At 36.3% G+C, this 21,656-nt stretch overlaps 3 protein-coding genes across 3 annotated transcripts in view; all 3 read left to right on the plus strand.

The window, feature by feature from the left end:
• The window catches only part of plcl5 (phospholipase C like 5), a 77,208-nt gene extending 71,776 nt beyond the window's left edge, over positions 1-5,432 (plus strand). The window contains exon 6 of the mRNA XM_048209363.1: positions 3,707-5,432. Coding sequence (XP_048065320.1) covers positions 3,707-3,901 — 195 coding nt within the window. The 3' untranslated portion in view covers positions 3,902-5,432. The remainder of the gene's footprint in view (positions 1-3,706) is intronic.
• Positions 5,433-7,312: 1,880 nt separating this feature from the next.
• On the plus strand, positions 7,313-9,990 carry hcrt (hypocretin (orexin) neuropeptide precursor). Its single transcript, XM_048162876.1, has 2 exons — positions 7,313-8,216; positions 9,180-9,990. Exons 1-2 carry the CDS (start codon positions 8,199-8,201, stop codon positions 9,624-9,626), a joined length of 465 nt encoding a protein of 154 aa, XP_048018833.1. The 5' UTR covers positions 7,313-8,198; the 3' UTR covers positions 9,627-9,990.
• Positions 9,991-12,541: 2,551 nt separating this feature from the next.
• Positions 12,542-21,656, plus strand: part of kcnh4a (potassium voltage-gated channel, subfamily H (eag-related), member 4a) — a 29,738-nt gene continuing 20,623 nt past the window's right edge. The window contains exons 1-2 of the mRNA XM_048209377.1: positions 12,542-13,354; positions 21,334-21,567. Coding sequence (XP_048065334.1) covers positions 13,279-13,354; positions 21,334-21,567 — 310 coding nt within the window. The 5' untranslated portion in view covers positions 12,542-13,278. The remainder of the gene's footprint in view (positions 13,355-21,333; positions 21,568-21,656) is intronic.

Raw genomic sequence — 21,656 nt, forward strand, 5'->3', positions numbered from 1 at the left:
TTTGTGTGTCCTAGTGTGCATGAGCTGATTTATTTACTTCCGTTTCACATACACAGGGCTGAATGCAGTTATATACATTCTTAAGCCAAACTTGAAATGTATGACTGTCCCTGCATTAGAGCAGGATTTCTCAAACCTTACCTTAAGTATAAAGGCAGCAATATATTTTCTTGTATAAAGATTCATTTGTAAAATGTATTATATTATATTATATTATATTATATTATTATAATATTAATGTGATATTATAAATTAGAGATGCACCGGTAATCAATTTCTCCACCGATACTGATAGCCAGTTATTCAGAGTGATATCTGCCAATACCGATACTGATAGTTTGGGGGTTCTGCCTTTTATACCTTCTTTTAAGTTAATGATAATTTCATTATAATTTATAATTAATCATTATAGTTTTAATTATTATATTTAAAATAAAATGCAAATATAAACTTTATTCTCTCAATTACATAACAGTCGGGGTGTACGCCCCAATATTTGCATATGCCAGCCCACGTTTCCAACATTATAAAAGGCATTACACAAGGGCAGCCAGTATTAACGTCTGGATCTGCACAACCAAATCATCAGACTAGGTAAGCAAGCAAGAACAATAGCGAAAAATGGCAGATGGAGCAATAATAACTGACATGATCCATGATAACATGATATTTTTAGTGATATTTGTAAATTGTCTTTCTAAATATTTCGTTAGCATGTTGCTAATGTACTGTTAAATGTGGTTAAAGTTACCATCGTTTCTTACTGTATTCACGGAGACAAGAGAGCCGTCGCTATTTTCATTTTTAAACACTTGCAGTCTGTATAATTCATAAATACAACTTCATTCTTTATAAATCTCTCCAACAGTGTGTAATGTTAGCTTTAGCCACGGAGCACTATCAAACTCATTCAGAATCAGAAGTAAACAATATAACAGTATACAATACTCACATAATCCGACGCATGCATGACAAACACTTTGTAAAGATCCATTTTGAGGGTTATATTAGCTGTGTAAACTTTGTTAAGGCACTGTTTAAGGCAAGCGCGAGCTCTGTGGGCGGAGAGCATGAGATTTAAAGGGGCCACAGCATAAAATTGGCGCGTTTATAATGATGCCCCAAAATAGGCAGTTAAAAAAATTAATAAAAAAAAATCTATGGGGTATTTTGAGCTGAAACTTCACAGACATATTCAGGGGACACCTTAGACTTATATTACATCTTTTAAAAACATAATCTAGGGCACCTTTAAGCATTTTCTTTACACAAAGTATAAATTCAGTGCATTTTCCTGCCCTCTTTTGATTGACAGGATATATCGGCCCTGACTATCGTCTGTTTTTAAACTATCGACCAATAGTGTGAAAATTATGGAAGTAAAATAATGCCATATGTTTGTTCAATTTAAGTTTGTCCTACTCAAACCAATTAAGTATTTTGAGCGTTAGGGTTTACAGTGCATTCTGGATTAAAGAAAAAATAGGATACAGGAGATGAAAGTTCTTATTTCACTCTTATTTCTAAATCTAATCTAAAGTAAACTTGCCTATTAGTATGGTTGAATTAGATCATTGAAGGTCAGCAGCAAAGACATTGGTTAATAAATTGATATTACATAAAGTATATTTGTGTTAATATAATTAATTATTACATACTTGCGTAAAATTCTGAGATTGCATTTCACTGTTTTTATTCATTTTGAGGAATGCTGAATATTTTTGTGCAAGTGAGATGAGTAACTACAGTATGTACCACCTTGTCTGCACTTTATTTCTCCCAACATGGGGACAGGAGAGCTGTTAAAAAAGTAACTGGCATTACTTATTTGCAAAAGTAACAAAAAAGGTATTTTGTTGTAAATTGAAAAAGTTATGCGTTACTTTACTAGTTACTTGAAAAAGAACTTGTAATGTGTTACCCCAACACTGTGTGTGTGTGTGTGTGTGTGTGTGTATATATATTTATATATTCCTCTTAAATTTTTTATAGACCCATTGCTATTTGTAAGCACCAGTTTGACAACCCCTGAATTACACAGCAAAATATCAAACCCAAGTGGCCTTTTTTTTGCCAAGTAAGCATGCATTGGTATGTTTTTTTGAGCAAAGGGCTTTTTTACTAATTATTCGTTTGAAATACTGTGCTTCATTGTGCTCATAAACCACTTCATTTTATGCTTAATTTGACCTTGTGTCACATTTGGATGAGTTAGACGAGTCCTGACTCCAGAAAGTGACATCAAACTGTCACCCAGTACATAGAAGTGTTTCACCCAGGCTTTATAAAGTATGTACCACCTTGTCTCGCTGCAGTGCTCTTAGCCTCTCTTCTCCTCACAGTCTAAGAGTCTATATGCGTCATGCCCATATGCATAATTCATCTGTTTTAAAATATATCACTTATTTATGGCAAAAGACTCCTCTATCCAGGTCAAGGAGCCTCTTCGGCGCTGGGCACCCATGCAGGTGTCCTGCGAGAATCCATACTGAAGCACATGCAGGAAAAGTATCCATCCACATGTACTTGTCTCACCTGTCCTGTCTGTTTCACATTAGAGCGCATAAAAGAGTGTTACTGCAGTCTGAATGAGTAAAAACGCATTGCAGCTGATGTTGCAGTGCTCTACTTGGGAGTTGTCGTCATGTTGAGTAAAGTTAAGTTTGTTTTATTCTGGTAGTCCAATAAGAACGCTAGGTGACCTCATGATGCAGTTTTCCTCCGTGTCCTGAAAGCGCTTCATCAGCTGGTTCATGTTTGAATCATAAACGGTAACTCGAAGTCAACTGCTGAAATAGACAAAGAAGCTTCACTCGATCATATCTAATCATTTCTTTTCCAGTCATTTGACAGGGAAAACGCTAGTTTTGTCGAAAAACAAGGCTGGGAAGAACCGGTGTCCTTGTGAGAGAGATAAAAAGCAAATTTATGTGTGGTTATGGATGTTTTGCAGGTGAAGGTTTGCGTGGTTTGGTTATATGTCCTTGTATATTAGCATTTATTTATTATGTCCCTTCAAAATGTCTTCTTACACACATAAATACATATATAGAAGCTTATAAATTCCCTTGCTGGCACACTGATTTAAGCGACACACAGGATGAGGAGACATACTGTCCTTATCCTCCTACCCCTCCCTTCCCTGTCCCATCCACTTACACTGTCTCTGTCCCCTTCATTCAGTCCCCTCTGGGACGTTTCCAGAAAGAGATGAAGGGAAGAGCGTTGTTGATATACATAGGGTATTGGGAAGATTCTAGCTGTGCTGTGTTGTGCGTGCAGTGCCACCTTGTGTTAGACTGACCCCTGCAGGCTGGATCCTTACAGTGCATATAAGGATTATATATGACAGATTTATTCACAGTAATTTCATTTAGCACTTCTGTTTATTAAAAATGAACTTTAAATATATTTTCACATCTTGTTCTGGCGTGACGGCCAATGTTCTGTCTAACATCTTGCTTCTATTGTGCAGACCCTTCGGTCATCTGACCCCTATATAAACAGAACCACTGCAGAACAGTTCAGTTTTTGGTCATAGGGTGTTTTATTTGCAATTGTAAAATATGATTGTATTATTTAATTCATTTATGAATGTATTTTATACAATTTTTAGTATTATTTTAATCAAAATATTTTAAAATGTATTTTTTTTAAAATGTATTGAAACTCTTTTTTTTTTTTTTTTTTTTTTCCAATTTTTTAGGGCCAGGCAGACCTGTTGAAGCACGCGAAAGGAGAAGCGGTAGACACTTTGCGACAGATTCAATGTGCTGCTCACTCGTGTGGCTTAGCCAAGAATGGAGCCTCCACGTCCCCTGCCTCTCCTCTACTGCCGCCTCATGCGCGGCCCCTCCACACCATCCACGAGACTGAGACGGACAACACCACCCTGCACTGAGAGAGAGAGAGAAAGAAATTCTAGTTTTTTTCTTCACATTGTGAAGAAGGTGGTATTACCTCTTTAGTCCAGAGAAAGGGAGCAGTAAAGGAAATAGTCAGGTGTGTTGAGCCAGTGAAGGACACACTGGAGACAGTTTAACTTTGATCAGTGCGCTTTACTCTCTTCCCAGCTCCATAATGCCTGCCGGGCTCGGGTCTTAAATTGGTATCTCCACTGTGGAGTCGTGTTTTAAAGGATTCTGTGACAGAGCTGCTGTTGAAAATTAGCTGTGATCACCTCAAATCTCAATTGAATGCACTCATTTAAAAGGATAATTCACCCAAAAATTCTAATTCTGTCATTATATAGTCTCTCTCATGTTGTTCTAAACCATTATGACCTCTATGGAACACATAAGAAGATATGTTGAAAAATAATTGTTTTTGTGGTTTTTGTCCATACAATGAAAGTCAATGGGATCTAAAGCTGTTTTGGAGACCACTGACTTTCATTACATGGATAAACAGTTCTTCAAAATATCTTCTTTTGTGAAATGTTATGTTAGCCTGCAGTAAATCTGCAATAAAGTCTAAAATGGGATGAAACCACATGGAGGGTATTGATCTTAAACCAACAAAAATTGAGCAAGATTTTTTGAAAAAGTGCAAAATTACTCAGCTGAAAGAGCAGTAAAGCATTTTGAGCTTACAAAGAGATCAAAGAAAGCTTCAGGAAACGGAACATAACAGAAAATAGAATGTAAATGGGAACTCGCATATTAAGACGAAGGCCTCCTCAGTTTACACCAACATAGAACTGAAGACTCTCACTCCCCCTGCTGGCTTCTCCATGCATTTTTATTAATTTAAAAACTGTCAGCTCAGTACACCTTGGTCCTAAAAGGGCCTTTCTCCAGGGTCATGTGTGTGTGTGTGTGTGTGTGTGTGTGTGTGTGTGTGTGTGTGTGTGTGTGTGTGTGTGTGTATATATATATATATATATATATATATATATATATAATATGTACGTATGTGTGTGATGTGTTTGTTGTGTATTTTCAGAAAAGTATGTATATCGTTTCTAAACTGGACACGTCCCAATGAGATAGGCTCTACTGGTAGAAACTCTGGGAAAATACAGATCTCAGTCGCTGAGAAAAGCACCACTGATGATCAGAAAAGCAAATAAATATTTCAATAAATGAATAATTAATAATTTTAAGTCAAAGTAAAGACACTTGACCATCTCATTAAGAACACATCACACCCAATAATACACTCTGTTCATGAATATTGTTATTACTGCTGTTAATATTGTGGGTAGGTGTTAATTAAAATGGAGGTTATTTTATATTTGTGTAAACAGGTGTCATTCTGTACAATTTTTCTTTGGTGGAAACCTCACAGGAACAGGAAATTTGAATGTCGGGGAGACAAGGGGGTGGGAAATATAGTTTGGTTCAAAGAATTTGGGTGTTTACTGTCACATTAATGTCAAATAACATCTGACTGAGATGATGTCTGTCATTTATAAAGCCCACATGATATCAGAAATGTCTCCAGTTCATTTATTTATTTTAATATATGTTGTATTACATTGTTAGAAAATCAATGGACATACACTTAAAAGTTTAGGTGGATATGATTTTTTTCTCTTATGTTCACCAAGGCAGCATTAATTTGATCAAAGATACAGTATTAACAGTAATACTCTGAAATATTATTACAGTTTAAAAGCTGCAGTCTGTAACTTTTTATGGTTAAAAATGATCTAAAATCAATTTTTGAGCAAGTACATAACCAGCCAGTGTTCAAAACTATCTCCTTAGCTCGATTCACAACAGGAAGCTTGTAATTTCCGCTGGAAATTCAAGCATGCAGCCATTCATCTTTGCGTCATTACATCACTTCTGTTTACATAAAGAAAGAGTCCCAGCCAGTAGACAATATCACGTGAAGATGGCGGATCATTTATAGCCTTTTCTCACATCAGCTGCAATAATTAAATTATTTTATCATTTTTAAATTAAATCATTTTTAAGACAGATTGTAATCCATAAAGTTTTGAACAAGCTTAGTCTAAGCCCTGTCTGTGAAACCGGGTCACGCAGTGCTGATGTTGTTAACATTAACAATTTGAGAACAAAGTAAATAATAATAATAATACAGAAGTCATTTATTCCTGTGATGTCAAAGCTGAATTTTCAGCATCATTACTCCAGTCTTCAGTGTCACGTGATCCTTCAGAAATCATTCTAATATGCTGATTTGATGCTCAAGAGACATTTCTTATTATAATCAATGTTGAAAACAGTTGTGCTACTTAATATTTTTGAGAAAATTGATTCTTTTATTAGAAAATTTAAAAGAACTTTTTCATTTATATGAAATAGAAATCTTTTGTAACATATGTATTTACTGTCAATTTAATGTCAATTTTACTCAATTTAATGCTTTTCTTTAAAGGTGCCGTAGAATGGAAAATTGAATTTACCTTGGCATAGTTGAATAACAAGAGTTCAGTACATGGAAATGACATACAGTGAGTCTCAAACTCCATTGTTTCCTCCTTCTTATATAAATCTCATTTGTTTAAAAGACCTCCGAAGAACAGGCGAATCTCAACATAACACTGACTGTTACGTAACAGTCGGGATCATTAATATGTACGCCCCCAATATTTGCATATGCCAGCTCATGTTCAAGGCATTAGACAAGCCATTATTAACGTCTGGATGTGCACAGCTGAATCATCAGACTAGGTAAGCAAGCAAGGACAACAGTGAAAAATGGCAGATGGAACAATAATGACTGACATGATCCATGATATCATGATATTTTTAGTGATATTTGTAAATTGTCTTTATAAATGTTACGTTAGCATGTTGCTAATGTACTGTTAAATGTGGTTAAAGTTAACATCGTTTATTACTGTATTCACTGAGACAAGAGAGCCGTCGCTATTTTCATTTTTAAACACTTGCAGTCTGTATAATTCATAAACACAACTTCATTCTTTATAAATCTCTTCAACAGTGTGTAATGTTAGCTTTAGCCACGGAGCAAAACCTTAAACTCATTCAGAATCAAATGTAAACATCAAAATTACTATTCTCACATGATCCGACGCATGCATGCAGTATGCATGACGAACATCTTGTAAAGATCCATTTGAGAGTTATATTAGCTGTGTGAATTTTGTTTATGCACTGTATTATAGTCGAGAGCTCAGGGTGCAGGGAGCACGAGGATTTAAAGGGGACACAGCCTGAATCGGTGCATAGTTAATGATGCCCCAAAATAGGCAGTTAAAACAATTAATTAAAAATAATCTATGGGGTATTTTGAGCTGAAACTTCACAGACACATTCAGGGGACACCTTAGACTTATATCACATCTTTTAAAAACATAATCTAGGGCACCTTTAAAAAAAAAAAAAAAATTACTGACCCAAAACTTTTAAACATTAGAGTAGATTACTATGCATTCATGAAAATCATTTTGTCAGTGTGTCCTCTGGGAATCAAACCCAAGACTTTGGCATCATCTTGAGCAAAAACCACCAAGATCCACAGTCACATGACGTTGTACAAACCATTTCAAACATTCATATACAGACATTTGCAAGATGATATTTGTGGCATCATTTTTGAATTCCTACATGTTTACATTTCTCTACACATTTCTTTATAATTAACTGTCTGAAAGACTCCAGAACACATCCAAAGACATCCATTTTACATATAATGTGAATACCATTATTCATGCAATCCACAACATAAAAAGTGATCTTCCTCTAATGCAGGTGTATCTGTATGTGTTCAGAGTGTCTGTCATCATTAACTAACTGCTCTCTGACCTTCTGCTTCACACAAAGGCATCTTGCCATCCATATTCCTCTTCTTTATTTGTTAGTGCCGCTGCTGCTCTTTTGTTCCATTCAGGCTTTTGTTACTGTCAGGACCCTCTACATTTGCAGCTAATTAAGTCAAGGCCTTGTCACACTCATTCTGTTGGCATTCGCTAACGAAGCTTGTCTGCCCTTCCATAATAGTCTTAACAAAACTCACTTTACAATTCCTTGGATACAAGCAATCCTAGTTACACGCTAATGACAAAATGCTAACAACCCTAGCAATTCTTTATTGTGTCATAATCCAGCTTCAAATGAGAATGAGAATAATTAACTTCAGAGGATGGAGCAGTGGGTGGCATGTCTCTATAAAAACACTGGTCCCAACTCAGAGAGCTAAAGGACCATCGACTTTAAACATCAAGTCCATCAGATACCCGACATTTGTCTACAACAAGACTCATGGACTGCACAGCCAAGGTAAGACCAGTCAAAGACTGAGTTCATGCATTATTTCAGCAATTTAAACTGAAGGCTAAGGGTTACATCTGGGTTATACAGTTTAAACTGGAATGATATTCATGCTGATCATAAAGTGTCATTGACATCAAAATAATTATAAAACCTACCATTGCAAAGCTTAACCGAATAGTTTAAAACATTTAATTAAACATTAACTGAAATTCAGTGAGACTTTTTCAGAAATTAATTGAATGTCAGAAATTATTCCACAAGGCTGTTAATGACTGCTCATAGCAATTAAAACTTATAGAAATTGTGGGAATGAAAAGAACTCCTCTTGATCCAAAGCTGTGTATATTGCATATCTGCCCTCTGAATTTTAAAATCACCAAACATGAAAGATTATTATTAATTCTCTCTTTGCTAGAAGCAAAACATGTAATAGCGTGTACTTGGAAAAATGAAGAAAGTCCTGGCGTGTCTCAGTGGATAAAGGGGATGACCTCACACCTTGCTTTAGAAAAGATTTTCTGAAAAACAAACTTCATACATTTTGGTCCATCTGGAAAGTGTTCTATGACTTTTTGGAGAGTCTAGATGGTGACTTCTTTGTGGAATTGATGGACATTGAGAGTATATAGACAAATATGTTATTGCTGTTTTTTTTTTTTTTTTTTTTTGACTATTAATCTTTTAACAATCAGATAAAGGAATATTAATCAGTTGCATTGTTTAAAATGAACCCATTTTAGCTGATTGGTATTATTTTAATTTAGTGTGGTAAAGGTTTTCTTGTCTACTGAGTAATGGTATAAAAATACAATTAAATAATTTTTTAGTAATAAAAATTAGATAGGATTACAAGTTACCATACAAAATCCTTTGCATTGTGATTCTATGTTATTATCTAAAAACGTTTTCATATAATTATATATGATATGATATTCAGCATTTATTGAATGTATTCTCTCTTTACAACAGAGAGTTCAGCTGCTCCTTTTCATGGCGCTGTTGGCACACCTGGCGCGAGACGCTGAGGGCGTGGCCGCCTGCTGCACGAGCTCCTCTAGATCCTGCAAAATGTACGAGTTTCTGTGTCGCGCGGGACGCCGAAACGATACTTCCGTGGCCAGGCATTTCGGTCGCTTTAATAACGACGCTGCTGTCGGGATTCTGACACTTGGCAAACGTAAAGTGGGCGAGAGACGCGTCGAAGACCGCCTGCAGCAGCTCCTGCACGGCTCACGGAATCAAGCAGCGGGAATCCTGACTATGGGAAAGAGATTCGAGGATGGCGGGCACCTGCCGCTCGTGCACGAGGGAGGGACAGGGAGCGAGAGCGCGCCCGTGAGACTCGGACTGGAGCGTCCGATGAAATATCTGATGCCCACGGTACTAGAAGATTTGAACGCTTATGAAAAACGATGACACTTGTCGCTTTTTAAAAACCACAGTAGAGCTGTTCATTCGTGACTGCAGTTGCCAAAACTGAAACGAGTATTTTGAAATAGCGTTTTTGATTTAAGTAAAAACTGTTTGTGGTTATCATTACTTGAAGAGACTTTAACGTTTTTTTTTTTTTTTTTTTTAAATATAAATCACATGTAGTCATACCTCAGATGTTATTTGTGTGTGTCTTTTATAAACGATTGTACATAATTTTACGTAAATACTGTTCATTTCAAAAACCCATTAAAACAACTGAGGGAATTTTCCCCTTTAAAATTCTCCTGAGGCTTTCTCAAACATGATAAATCCTTTCTGTAGTTAACAGTTAGGCCTCCTGTCATAGTGGGCTTTGTGAAATAGTATGATTTCTGGTCCCACTTTATATTAAGTGACATTAACTACTAGGCTATGTCTACTTACATTTAAATTGTTTTTTAAACATCTGCATGTAATTACATTTGTAATTACACTGTTGACCCATCCCTTACACCTTACCCCTATCCTTAAACCTACCCATACCACCAAAGCTTTCCTTAACCTTATACCGTATCACACCTCAATAGCAGCAAAAGTGTTTTGCAATTCAATATGAACCCAATAAGTACATTGTACTTATATTTGGATGTAAGTACATAGTAGTTAAGGCCACTTAAAGGGTTAGTTCACCCAAAAATAAAATTCTGTCATTTATTACTCACCATCATGCCGTTCTACACCCATAAGACCTTCATTCATCTTCAGAACACAAATTAAGATATTTTTGATGAAATCTGATAGCTCAGTGAGGCCTCCATAGCCAGCAATGACACTTCCTCTCTCAAGATCCATTAATGTACTAAAAACATATTTAAATCAGTTCATGTGAGTACAGTGGTTCAATACTAATATTATAAAGCGACGAGAATATTTTTGGTGTGCCAAAATAAATTATTTAGTGATGGCCGATTTCAAAACACTGCTTCAGGAAGCATTGGATCATAAATGAATCAGCGTGTCGAACCCGCAGTTCGGAGCACCAAAGTCATGTGATTTCAGCAGTTTGGCAGTTTGACACGCGATCTGAATCATGATTCGATACGCTGATTCATAACGCTCCAAATCTTTCTGAAGCAGTGTTTTGAAATCGGCCATCACTTTTTTTGGCGCACCAAAAATATTCTCGTCACTTTATAATATTAATATTGAACCACTGTACTCACATGAACTGATTTAAATATGTTTTTAGTACCTTTATGGATCTTGAGAGAGGAAATGTCATTGCTGGCTATGGAGGCCTCACTGAGCCATCATATTTCAACTAAAATATCTTAATTTGTGTTCCGAAGATTAACGAAGGTCTTACAGGTGTAGGGTGAGTAATTAATGACAGAAATTTCATTTTTGAGTGAACTAACCCTTTAATACAAAGTTGGGACCCGATTTCTTGTTAATAAAACAATTACATTTAATATAGGCTATGTTAGTAATGCACATTTTATTATAGTAGCCTATTATTTATATTATATTCATGGTCAGGGCGGAATCTTGATTTATAAGGATGAGTTGTTGGATTTCAGTAATGTGTAGTATGCTTTTGTGGGCAGCAGATGGCAGATGATGTAAATATTGTAAAATAACACTAAGTTCAGAAAAAAAAAATGTTGGAAATACAATAAAAACTCACAAAGCTTAAGAGGTGAGAAACAAGAATGTAACTCTTCCACAACATATCTGTATTTAAAATATAAAGCCTATGTGATATTTAATGGATTATCTGATATATATTCATACTTGTTTACTTTTAACTTAATTTTATTGTTGTAAAAGTTTTCTATTTGTAGATATATTTATCAGGTAATTGAAAATATCTAAAAATAATAACAATAAGATAAAGGGCCACATTTATTTGCAGTAATTAAAATAGCATGAAATCTTAAAAAAAGCACACCACATATCTGCAGGCCTATTTAAAAATATATAAGGCCTATATGTGATATTTAATACAGTAACAGCTTATACAGCAAAACAATAATAAACACAAAATAGTTCATGAATCATACACAAACATATGTGACAACTTGCCCCACTATCACTGTGACAGCTTGCCTCAACCTGATGCTTTTTGGGAGACAAGTAGTATCTCTCCACCACTTCTGCCTGTGAAAACAACACATTTTCAGATTGTTCCTGCTGCCCTGCCACTTAGTATTGACCCAGAGCTGCATCCTTTCAAATTTCACCCGTTATAGAAATTCCCGTGTGTGTTGTGGGAGATGTTGCTTTTGTCTGGTAATATATGTAAATATCTGCTCAGCACAGATGGCTGTTCTGCTTTCCCTTTCGCACCATCTCTCTCTCTTTCTCTCCACCTAATTCTTGTGCTTCTAGTAATGTCGCTGCCTCTTTAAACCCACTTCAGCCCTTAAAGTCTCTTTATTTGTGGTTTTAAGACTCCGTACTGCTCCCATTACAGCCTCTATAACTGTCACTCTGTCACTAGAGAGATCTGCTTGTGCCACATTAATATGGTCGTATGAAAAAGATTTTTTTGCAGGCTTTCAGGCAGATTATTGTCTCGCAAACAAAGACATAATTGCATCCACTCAGCAACAACCAGTGCTTCAATGTTAAGGTAAATTCAGTCATTGTTTATTATTATTTAATAATTATTAATTAACTATTATACAATTTACCATGCAATTTTGTGTGCGTATACATTCCATATGTATGTATATATATATATATATATATATATATATATATATATATATATATATATATATTCCATATTGTATACGTTCCAATCATTCTCAGATAAAGAAAAATAATTTAAGAAAAAAATATAAAGTACATTTTGTATGTCTTTTTGACAAACCATTTTCACTGTGATCTAATTGAGCCAGATTTCTTGTTACTCTTTGTGCTTCTTCGTTTTGAAAGAGAGTGGGAGAAAGAGCGAGAGAGAAAGAGGGAGGGACAGAAGAGTAGAGAGATAGCAGTGTGTGGAAGAGAGATGCAGTAGAGATTGTGCACCTGCCTCAGAGAGGACACAACTGATGAAAAGGAAGGGAAGGACGAAAAGAATCATCCGACCTTCTGTTAGGACCTAAGAAATTGACAAAGAAAATGAATTAAAAGAAAACAATGAGTTGTGGACTGTCAGCTGTGTGAAGATGCAAGGCATTGAAGAGACAGAAATTGAATGCAAGCAACAAAGGAAAGAGGTGAAGGCTATGTTTTGAGCCTGTTTTTGAGAGAAGAAGACAAAACCATACTTTTTTTGAGGAGACAGTGCAGAACAGCTTGTATCAAACTGATGGGCTGTAGGGAGTAAGCGCAATATCCCCACAAACTTAATCATCTGGACATACACTGCTGGACGACAAGAACGCATCCTACCAAACTATGGCTTAGTGTAGCATGTGATTGCTGAAGTGCGGAGACATGGAGGAATGAAGTGAAACTGCTTTAGAAGGCTTTCCACTGAACTGATGCAGTTCTTAACAAGCAGCCATTCACTCCTTGTAAAATCCAGACACCAACACAGTTTGAACCTCGGACAAAATCACCTCAGCTCTCTCCTCTCTACTCTCTCTCGCTGTCGCTTTTATTTCTTGTTCTGTATGCGATGAAGGTCTGAGGATTGGTCATCATGCCAGTGATGAAAGGGCTCCTGGCCCCTCAGAACACCTTTCTCGACACCATCGCCAAGCGCTTTGATGGCACACGTGAGTTATTCTGCTTTTCTCCAACCTCTGTCTGAGTTTTCATCCTCTTTCTCTGCAGCTTCTGACCTACAATAATGTTTAAAAGAAGCTGAAAGGAGTTTGAAGTCTGTGTTATTTTAGCATTATTCATATATTATTGAAGTATTAATAGCTTTTTATTTTTAGTTTAAGTTTTAGAATGAGCTTTTGTCATTGATGTTAGTTTTTTAAATAGTTTTATTTAGCTTTAATGTATTTTTAATGTTTTAGTAATTTTATTAATTACAATTATTTAATTCAGTCAGTTGCCAAAGCAACACTTCAAGTTTAAGTTTACATTTTCCATCTTTATTTTATATTAATTCAAGTATATTTCAATTACTGAAATTGATTTTTGATAGTTTTAGTTTTAATAACAACACTCTATCGAGTTCTCAAGAAATTATGTAGGCCTATTGTTCATTTCTATGTCTGTGAAAGCTAGACTCCATTTTATTAAAAATCATTTTTGTTCATGAAATATTTTTCACAATATTTTAAGTATAAAGTTTAAAAGAAATCCTCAAGAGAAAAGATTGAAGTCAGAATGTCTAGCAGATTCTATTTGCTCTGTGATTTAAGATCTTCCTCCATTGTGCTCTTTTCATATTCATAGCTTAAAGTTTGTACCTTCGTTAAGAGAAAGCTGTTGGAGTTTTGTATTTTGTGACAAATTTAGTGTACATTTTAGGCTAATAAGAACATCTTTACACTTAGATTTTTTAAAAAAGTAGAAAGTGATGTGACATGGCCAAGTATGGTGTCCCATACTCAGAATGCGTGGGCAGTGGGCAGCCATTTTTGCTGCGGCGCCTGGGGAGCGATTGGGGGTTTGGTGCCTCAGAGTGCGTTCACACTTGTCATGTTTGGTTCGATTAAAACGAACCCTGGTGCGATTGCTCGGTTAGTGCAGTTCACTTGAACATATGTGAACGCTGCCATCCGAACTCTGGTGCGCACCAAACAAGCGGACCGAGACTGCTGAAAAGATGGGTCTCGGTCCGCTTCCAAACGAACTCTGGTCGAATGATATATGAACGCAATGTTCGAATGATATATGAACGCAACACGGACCAAAGACATGTAAACGAACCAAAAACAGGAAGACGAGACCCTAAAAAGGACAAAATCCTCACGCATGTCGGTTTTTCTTGTCATAGACGCGAGTTTGCCCATGACAGGCATCAGACGCACGTCTCCACGCAGCAGATCCTTTGTGTGTGACGGATGGATTCCCGCCGTTGTTTTGACTACTTTGCACATTTTATAAGCTCTTAACGAGTTCCCAGCTGGCCAAAATACCATTACATGCAGGCTACGCACCGCTACGCACACACAACGAGCGCATTTGCCTCAGCAAACATTGTTTCGGATGTTCGGTAAGTTCCGTCTCAAAATAGGCAATACGTAATAAAATCCGAACAATCATGTTGTGAATGTATCCCTATGCCTGAAGGTTCGGTGATAAAATTGCCAATCTGAACGCTAATCGGAGCAGGACTAAATGTTTGTTTGTTTTTTCTTCTTCTTCTTTGGTCCAGACCAAGTGAACCAAACGAACCGAACTACAAGTGTGAACGCACCCTCAGTTGTGAGTAACGGGAGTGTTCATTCACTCCCCCCAACTTCATTTCCTGCCGGGACTGAGGCTTGAACCCGCAAACTTCGACTCTCTAACCACTAGGCCACAACTGCCAGTGCAGTATGAGAATTGTAATGTTTACTATGGGGAAATTCACCATCAGTTTCACTTCATGAAGCAGGCAAAAATGTTTGCCATCCTAAATGGTTGAATGTCTTATTTTAGTGTCAGTAGGTCAGATGAGGAATTATATTTGGCATTGCTCTGGAGTTTTTGCATTGTGCATAAATAATGGCTGAACTGTGTGTATTTGAGTGTTTGTCTGTTTACATTTGAGAGAAGAACTACTTGAAAAACCCCTGAAGTGTTATTCATTGCAAGAATGCCACTCAACATTCAGTAGTGTGGGAGTTATGCTCTACAGTTCTGTGCAAATACGAGCGAACAAAAGATGGAGGCCAATAGATGATGGGATCATTTTGTATAAGTGATCCTCACTCCCTCTCTACCTGCCATCATGTCTGTTGAGAGAACTCAAAGCGTACTAAAGCCATGGCGGTGAGCATGACTAAACCGTGAACGTGCGCTACTGTGTGCTGAAGTGTTGACCTTGCCCTATCTGCTCAAAACTGACAGACACAATGGCATTAGTCAGTGTGTTACAGTCTGATCCGTCAATACATGAGATGAAAGAACCTCATGTACCAGATGTTTATTCACCTCATATAGTCATGTATAAGGCCCGTTGACTCCAAGAACAATAACTATAACAATAACTATATTAGCATACACACCAATGGATAATAACATTCTGTGGTTATGACGTGTACCACTTTAAAGGTTTAGTTAGTTAGTTAGTCATTAAGTACTCACCCTCATGTTGTTCCACACCCGTAAGACATCTTCAGAACACAAATTAAGATATTTTTGATGAAATCTAAGGTATCTAAACCATGCTGTGATATGCAGCAACATCATTGGCCCAGAAAGTCATCCACATTAAAATAGTCCACGTGACTGCAGTGGTTCAACCTTAATGTTATGACTAGAGGAGAATACTTTCTGTGCGCAAAAACAAAAGAAAAATTACGACTTTATTCAACAATTTCTTCTCTCCCCTTTCATTCTTCTACGCTGTTTACGTTGTTTAGACAGTGCAGGCTTCCAGGTTCTACGTCAGAACACAGACTCATTATTGGCCGGCTCCTGTGTCAGCATCACACGCATGCGCCGTGCTGCTCACATGAACAACGTCGGCCAATACTGAACTAGTTGGGAACTAGGGAACAGCCCTTTAGTCGAAGCTTTGTTCGGCTGCACCCAATTCTGACTCATTTTTCAAAATCCAGTCTTTAAAACTGACTGAGAAGGGATGAAATTAGATGTATTTGTTCAGTGAATGTGAATTTGTACACAGTAATGTCAATATTCAGTATTATGGATTGTATTTTGTGAAATGCGGGGGTGAAAAAAACATTTGAAATCCAGTCTCACCTTTCAAACTGAAAAGCATCGATTTCAAACCGCTTATGAATGGTTTGTAAGACTTATTTTATTTATACATATAAATATATTTACTGTTCACACTACAAACAACTAAATTGATTTTAAACTGTTACGGCCTTGAGTGTGTGTTCTCCTACATGTGACGTGATGTCTCTATTTATCTTTCTCTCTGATGAGTCTGATTGTTTAGGTCCTCCCCTGTGCACAGTGCTGATTAACAATATTAAGGACTCTGAGGCGGAGCATGGCAATGGCAATGGCAATTACTATTATTATTATTATTGCATTGTATTTTGGATTCACGTGTCCTTCTTTATGTTGCGTTCCCCTTTCTGGCTAATTTAAATAGGGGTTTGTAACATTAATTGGGGGCTCGTCCGGGATAACTCTGTTTAATTTTGTTTTGTTGAGCAGATAATAATAATGGTGCGAAGCGATCTCTGGGTAGGTAGAGTAATTTGAATTGGATTCACTCTGAAATGTTAAAGTGGCTCATGACACCATCTGCTGTAACATGGTAAATTTGCTGTTTCACTGTTGGTGTGAACACACCATTAGTCTGTGGTTCGTTTAGCAAGTTTGGTCTGAAAAGAGACATTTAACCTTATGATCATGTAAATTACGATTCCTGTGTACGGTTTTCCATTTCAAACAGACAGTCACTAAGAACCATGTTCTGGTCTAATAAGAGCTCACACCAACCAGTCTGAATATCGGATAGATTGAAGCATCTGGTGTCAGTCTCCTGGTTAGACAGTAAGGAGTCTCTTAATGAGCTCTCAGGAGTATTCGCTAGTAGCCTTTCACCTTCTGTGCAATGAGGCTATTAAAACAAGAAAACTTAAAAACCAATGACAGCATCAACACAACAAGCAGAAATATTGATTAACTAAAACATGCAAAAGTCTTGTGCTTTCTCTTGTCCTCTCCTCCTTAGCTATTGTTGTTTTTTTTTTGTGCAAGGAGATGTTCTGGGGGACTTGAAGGAAATTGTCTCGGTGTGATGCTCTTTAATAAGAGCAATGTCCTTAACTCGCTGTACAGCCAATCATATAAATCATATGAATCATTCCCTCTGTCGTTCCTGGGGACAGATTTTCACACTATGAAATGTCACGCTGACCATTTGCTCTCTCACTTTTTAGAACAACCTCCTGCTATCGTGTCACACCCGTCCTAAGCAACACTGGCTGTCTAAATTTGAGTGTCAGTATGTGCATGTGTGAGTGAGAGACGTGACGTTGAGTATGTGTATGCCTCGGCATCACCACTCTTCTCTCTCTCTTGTTTTTTTCTTTCTCCTTCATAATCACTTAAATCACTTTTAATTAGCTGTGGCAGACTAAAGATCTGGAGAGGCTTATTAGAACAGAGAGGTGCTTGACAAGGCCTTAATGTCAAGGCCCTAATGCTGATGTGTTTTTCAGCCAGTACTTCATTAAAACTGTTGTATTGATCAGACATGAATGTTTTTCAGTCTTTCACTTAGACCTGAATACAGTCAAGTTAAGTTATGCAAATGTTATGTACTGTGGCAAAGAAATTACATTTGATAATTGTGTTCTGCAAAACTTTGAGCATGATTTGAATCATCATAATATAGATGAAGGCACATGTGATGCATGTGTAACAGTTTATTTACATTTTTCTTTTAAAAAAATACACTATACAGTACTCTGCGGTTGGTAAGATTGATTTATGTTTTTCAAAAAGTATCTAAGGCTAGTTTCAAGTGTAGCATCAAAGTATCAAGGCTACATTTATTTGATTAAAATAGAGTAAAACAGTAATATTGCTAAAATGTAAAATATCTTATTTCTGTTTTATATATTTTTTATTTATATTTTAAAATGTAATTTATTCCTGTTATGCAAAGCTGAATTTTCAGCATCATTACTCCAGTCTTCAATGTCACATGATCCTTCAAAAACTAGTCTAATATGATTATTTTCTGCTAAAGAAACATTTATTATTATTATCAATGTTGAAAACAGTTGTGCTGCTTGATATTTTTGTGGAAACAGGATTTTTTCAAAATATAAAGTTCAAAAGAACAGCATTTACAATATTTGAAATAGACATCTTTTGTAACATTATAAATGATTATTTATATTTACTGTATTTACTGAAACTTTTGGTTTCCATGTTAAAAAGAAGTATTAATTTCTTTCTTTCAAAAAAAAAAAAAAAAAACTATCTTAGGCCTAGTTTCACAGACAGGGCTTAGATTAAGCCAGGATTAGGCCTTAGTTCAGTTAGGATTTTTAAGTAGCTTTTACAAACATGCCTTAGAAAAAAAAACATTACTGGTGTGCATTTTGAGACAAAACAATGAAACTGATAAACTTTAATAAAGTCCTTCTAAAGCGAAGCGATGCATTTCTGTAAAAAAAAAAAAAAAATCCATATTTAACAAGTCATGGAGTAAAATATCTAGCTTCTGCCAGACCGCCTTCCATATTCAAGTTACAAAGTAAGTGTAAAGTGGTGTCGTGTCAGTTAAGTTTTTTTGTTGAATAGGGAAGGTGTTGAAGGTTTTTGATCTGCAAGAGTTTTACACTTTCTTCGTAAGTAGAATACGTAAGGCGGTCTGCCGGAAGCTAGATATTTTACTTCATAACTTGTTAAATATGGATATTTTTTTACACAAACGCATCGCTTCACTTCAGAAGGCCTTTATTAACCCCCCGGAGCCGTGTGGAGTACGTTTATGATGGATGGATGTGGATGGAAGCCCTTTCTTCAGCTCACGTTTACTGCCATTATAAAGCTCGGATATGTCAGGATATTTATTAATTTAACTCCAATTGTGTTCATCAGAAAGTAGAAAGTCAAATAAACCTAAGATGGCTTAAGGGTGAGTAAAGCTTGGGGTAACTTTCATTTGAAAGTGAACTAATCCTTTTACAACTTATCTGTGAAACCTGCAGTTGGTGATCCTACATTTTTACCAGTTGTTTGTGTACTGCACTGTCAGCCAGTTTTCAAGAAAGACCATAAATGTAAGTGTAAATGCCACAGGAAAACTTCTTTATGTGCGGGTGTATATTTTCCATTAGATTGCATGGATATGAACCTGTTTTTACAGTTTCTATTAAAAACAGAAATAACTGTAGACAGTTTCTTGGTAACCTCAGTGACAGAAATAAGCACACTGACATATGGTTTTTTTTAAATATATATTTCCATAGCAACCAGATACCAAGAACATCTTGCCTTAATACCACAGCACATAATAATAGTTTTCTTAGCCGTCAGTTACACGCTATCATTTCACCATCTTGGAAAGCTGAATCTTTTAAAACCGTTGACTTCTGTGGCATTAACAGTGTCTATCTGAATGGACTGATAGGGAAAGACTGTATGCGTGAATAAACACACACATGGTTTGAACACCAACTTTAGTCTCTCTATATAATTTGTGAATTCAGTGGCAAGTTTGCATATGCAGCATGTGTGTATATACTGTTAATGTACTGTGTGTGTTAATACAACATTTTAAAAGTATTTTCATTGAATATGACATTTTCATATTATACAATTTCAAATACTTATAATAGTTCTGCATTACATGATTCTGAACAAATCTGTAGTCTACACATTAATGCCTGAAATGTTTCTGTGCAGAATTTAAAAACACAATGTTCTTTTTAATGCTGACTTCTTGTCTGATTTTGGCCTTTTTTGGGCTTGATCTAGCTCTACAGGTTGATATTAGGCATATTTTTTGCTTTTACATCTAGAGTAGTCTAACACGCAGCATTCTTTCTAGCTTATCTGATACCAGATTCCAGCCTCTGATAATGATCAACATTAAAAACGGGCAGACAAGAGCAGACAAATTGGCAATCTCTTGTACAATCTTGTACCTCAACTGTAACAGAATAATTTTATATCAATAATATCATTGTATGAAATAATATTAGCAACAGATGAAGCAAAACCCTATCAGATGTCAAGGGCTTTCTCTTATGTACGCATATGAAATCTGATCCCCCTGAATAGTTTTATTTGCTCATTTAGAAACTCAATGGCTTCATACTCTCATACTGCAGTTCATTTATGTGTTCATTAAGTCAGTGGCGCAGATGCAGCACTCACACTACACTTGTTCTTTGTACTGAGATTGATGGTGAGGTCATGCATCTAACTTAAGCTTTATTTATAGTTTCTCTGCACCAGTGCCGTCTATTGATTCTTACACAAACAAGGAACAATTGAATGTACGGATGAATGAAATGTATTTTGTAGATGTTTAAAGAGTAACATAATACCAATCCATTGCATGTTTTCCATCTCTTTAATAATGGCTTTACATTACGATTATTTATTTATCAAAGCTCATCTGAATGACTGACCGAAATGAAATGTGTATAGAGAACAAAAACGCTGGGTTTTGGTTCATATATTATCTCCACTTGTCTTTTAGAATACTTTGTGTACATATTCAGGGAGGTTTAATTGGAACCATTTGATTGGATCCATGAGGGAACGGAGGCTCTTTAGAATCGAGAACCATAATACTTCTTTTTACTCATGCACAAACACCCACAGTCAATCAATTCTTATATAATTTCCACCCCTGCAAAACTTAGGTGAAATGAATAGCAAAGTTGCCATGGAAACAGTACACAGATCTTTTAGTTTTCTACACCAGTGATCTAAAGAATTTAGAATAAAACAGGAAATCTATAAATAGCATGTTAATGAAAAGGCAAGAATGAGAGCGTGCTAAATGGAACACAGCGTTCTATATGAGAATTCGGAATTTACTTTGCCTACGTTTAATGAGAGGCAAAGCAAAGTAAGTGACTTTTTACATCTCACCTTTTTCCAATTCTTTCCTTTGTGTGTCTATATTTGGTGTGTACAGACAGTAACTTCCTGCTGGGAAATGCTCAGGGGAGTCGCGGGTACCCCATTGTGTACTGTTCGGATGGGTTCTGCGAGCTCACCGGGTTTGCACGTACCGAGGTAATGAAGAAGACATGCACATGTCAGTTCCTGCACGGACAGGAAACAAGCGAGAGAGTCACTCAGCAGGTGGAGAAAACCTTGGAAGGACAGAGAGAGTTCCAGACGGAGGTCCGCTATTACAGGAAGAACGGTAACGACCATTTAAAAGAATAATGCGTTGGACGCATTGTCGAGACTTGTATGATTAACATCATGCGGCATTAGTGAACACTTAATTAA

Source organism: Megalobrama amblycephala, linkage group LG1 (assembly GCF_018812025.1).
Source record: "Megalobrama amblycephala isolate DHTTF-2021 linkage group LG1, ASM1881202v1, whole genome shotgun sequence".
Classification (NCBI taxonomy): domain Eukaryota; kingdom Metazoa; phylum Chordata; class Actinopteri; order Cypriniformes; family Xenocyprididae; genus Megalobrama; species Megalobrama amblycephala.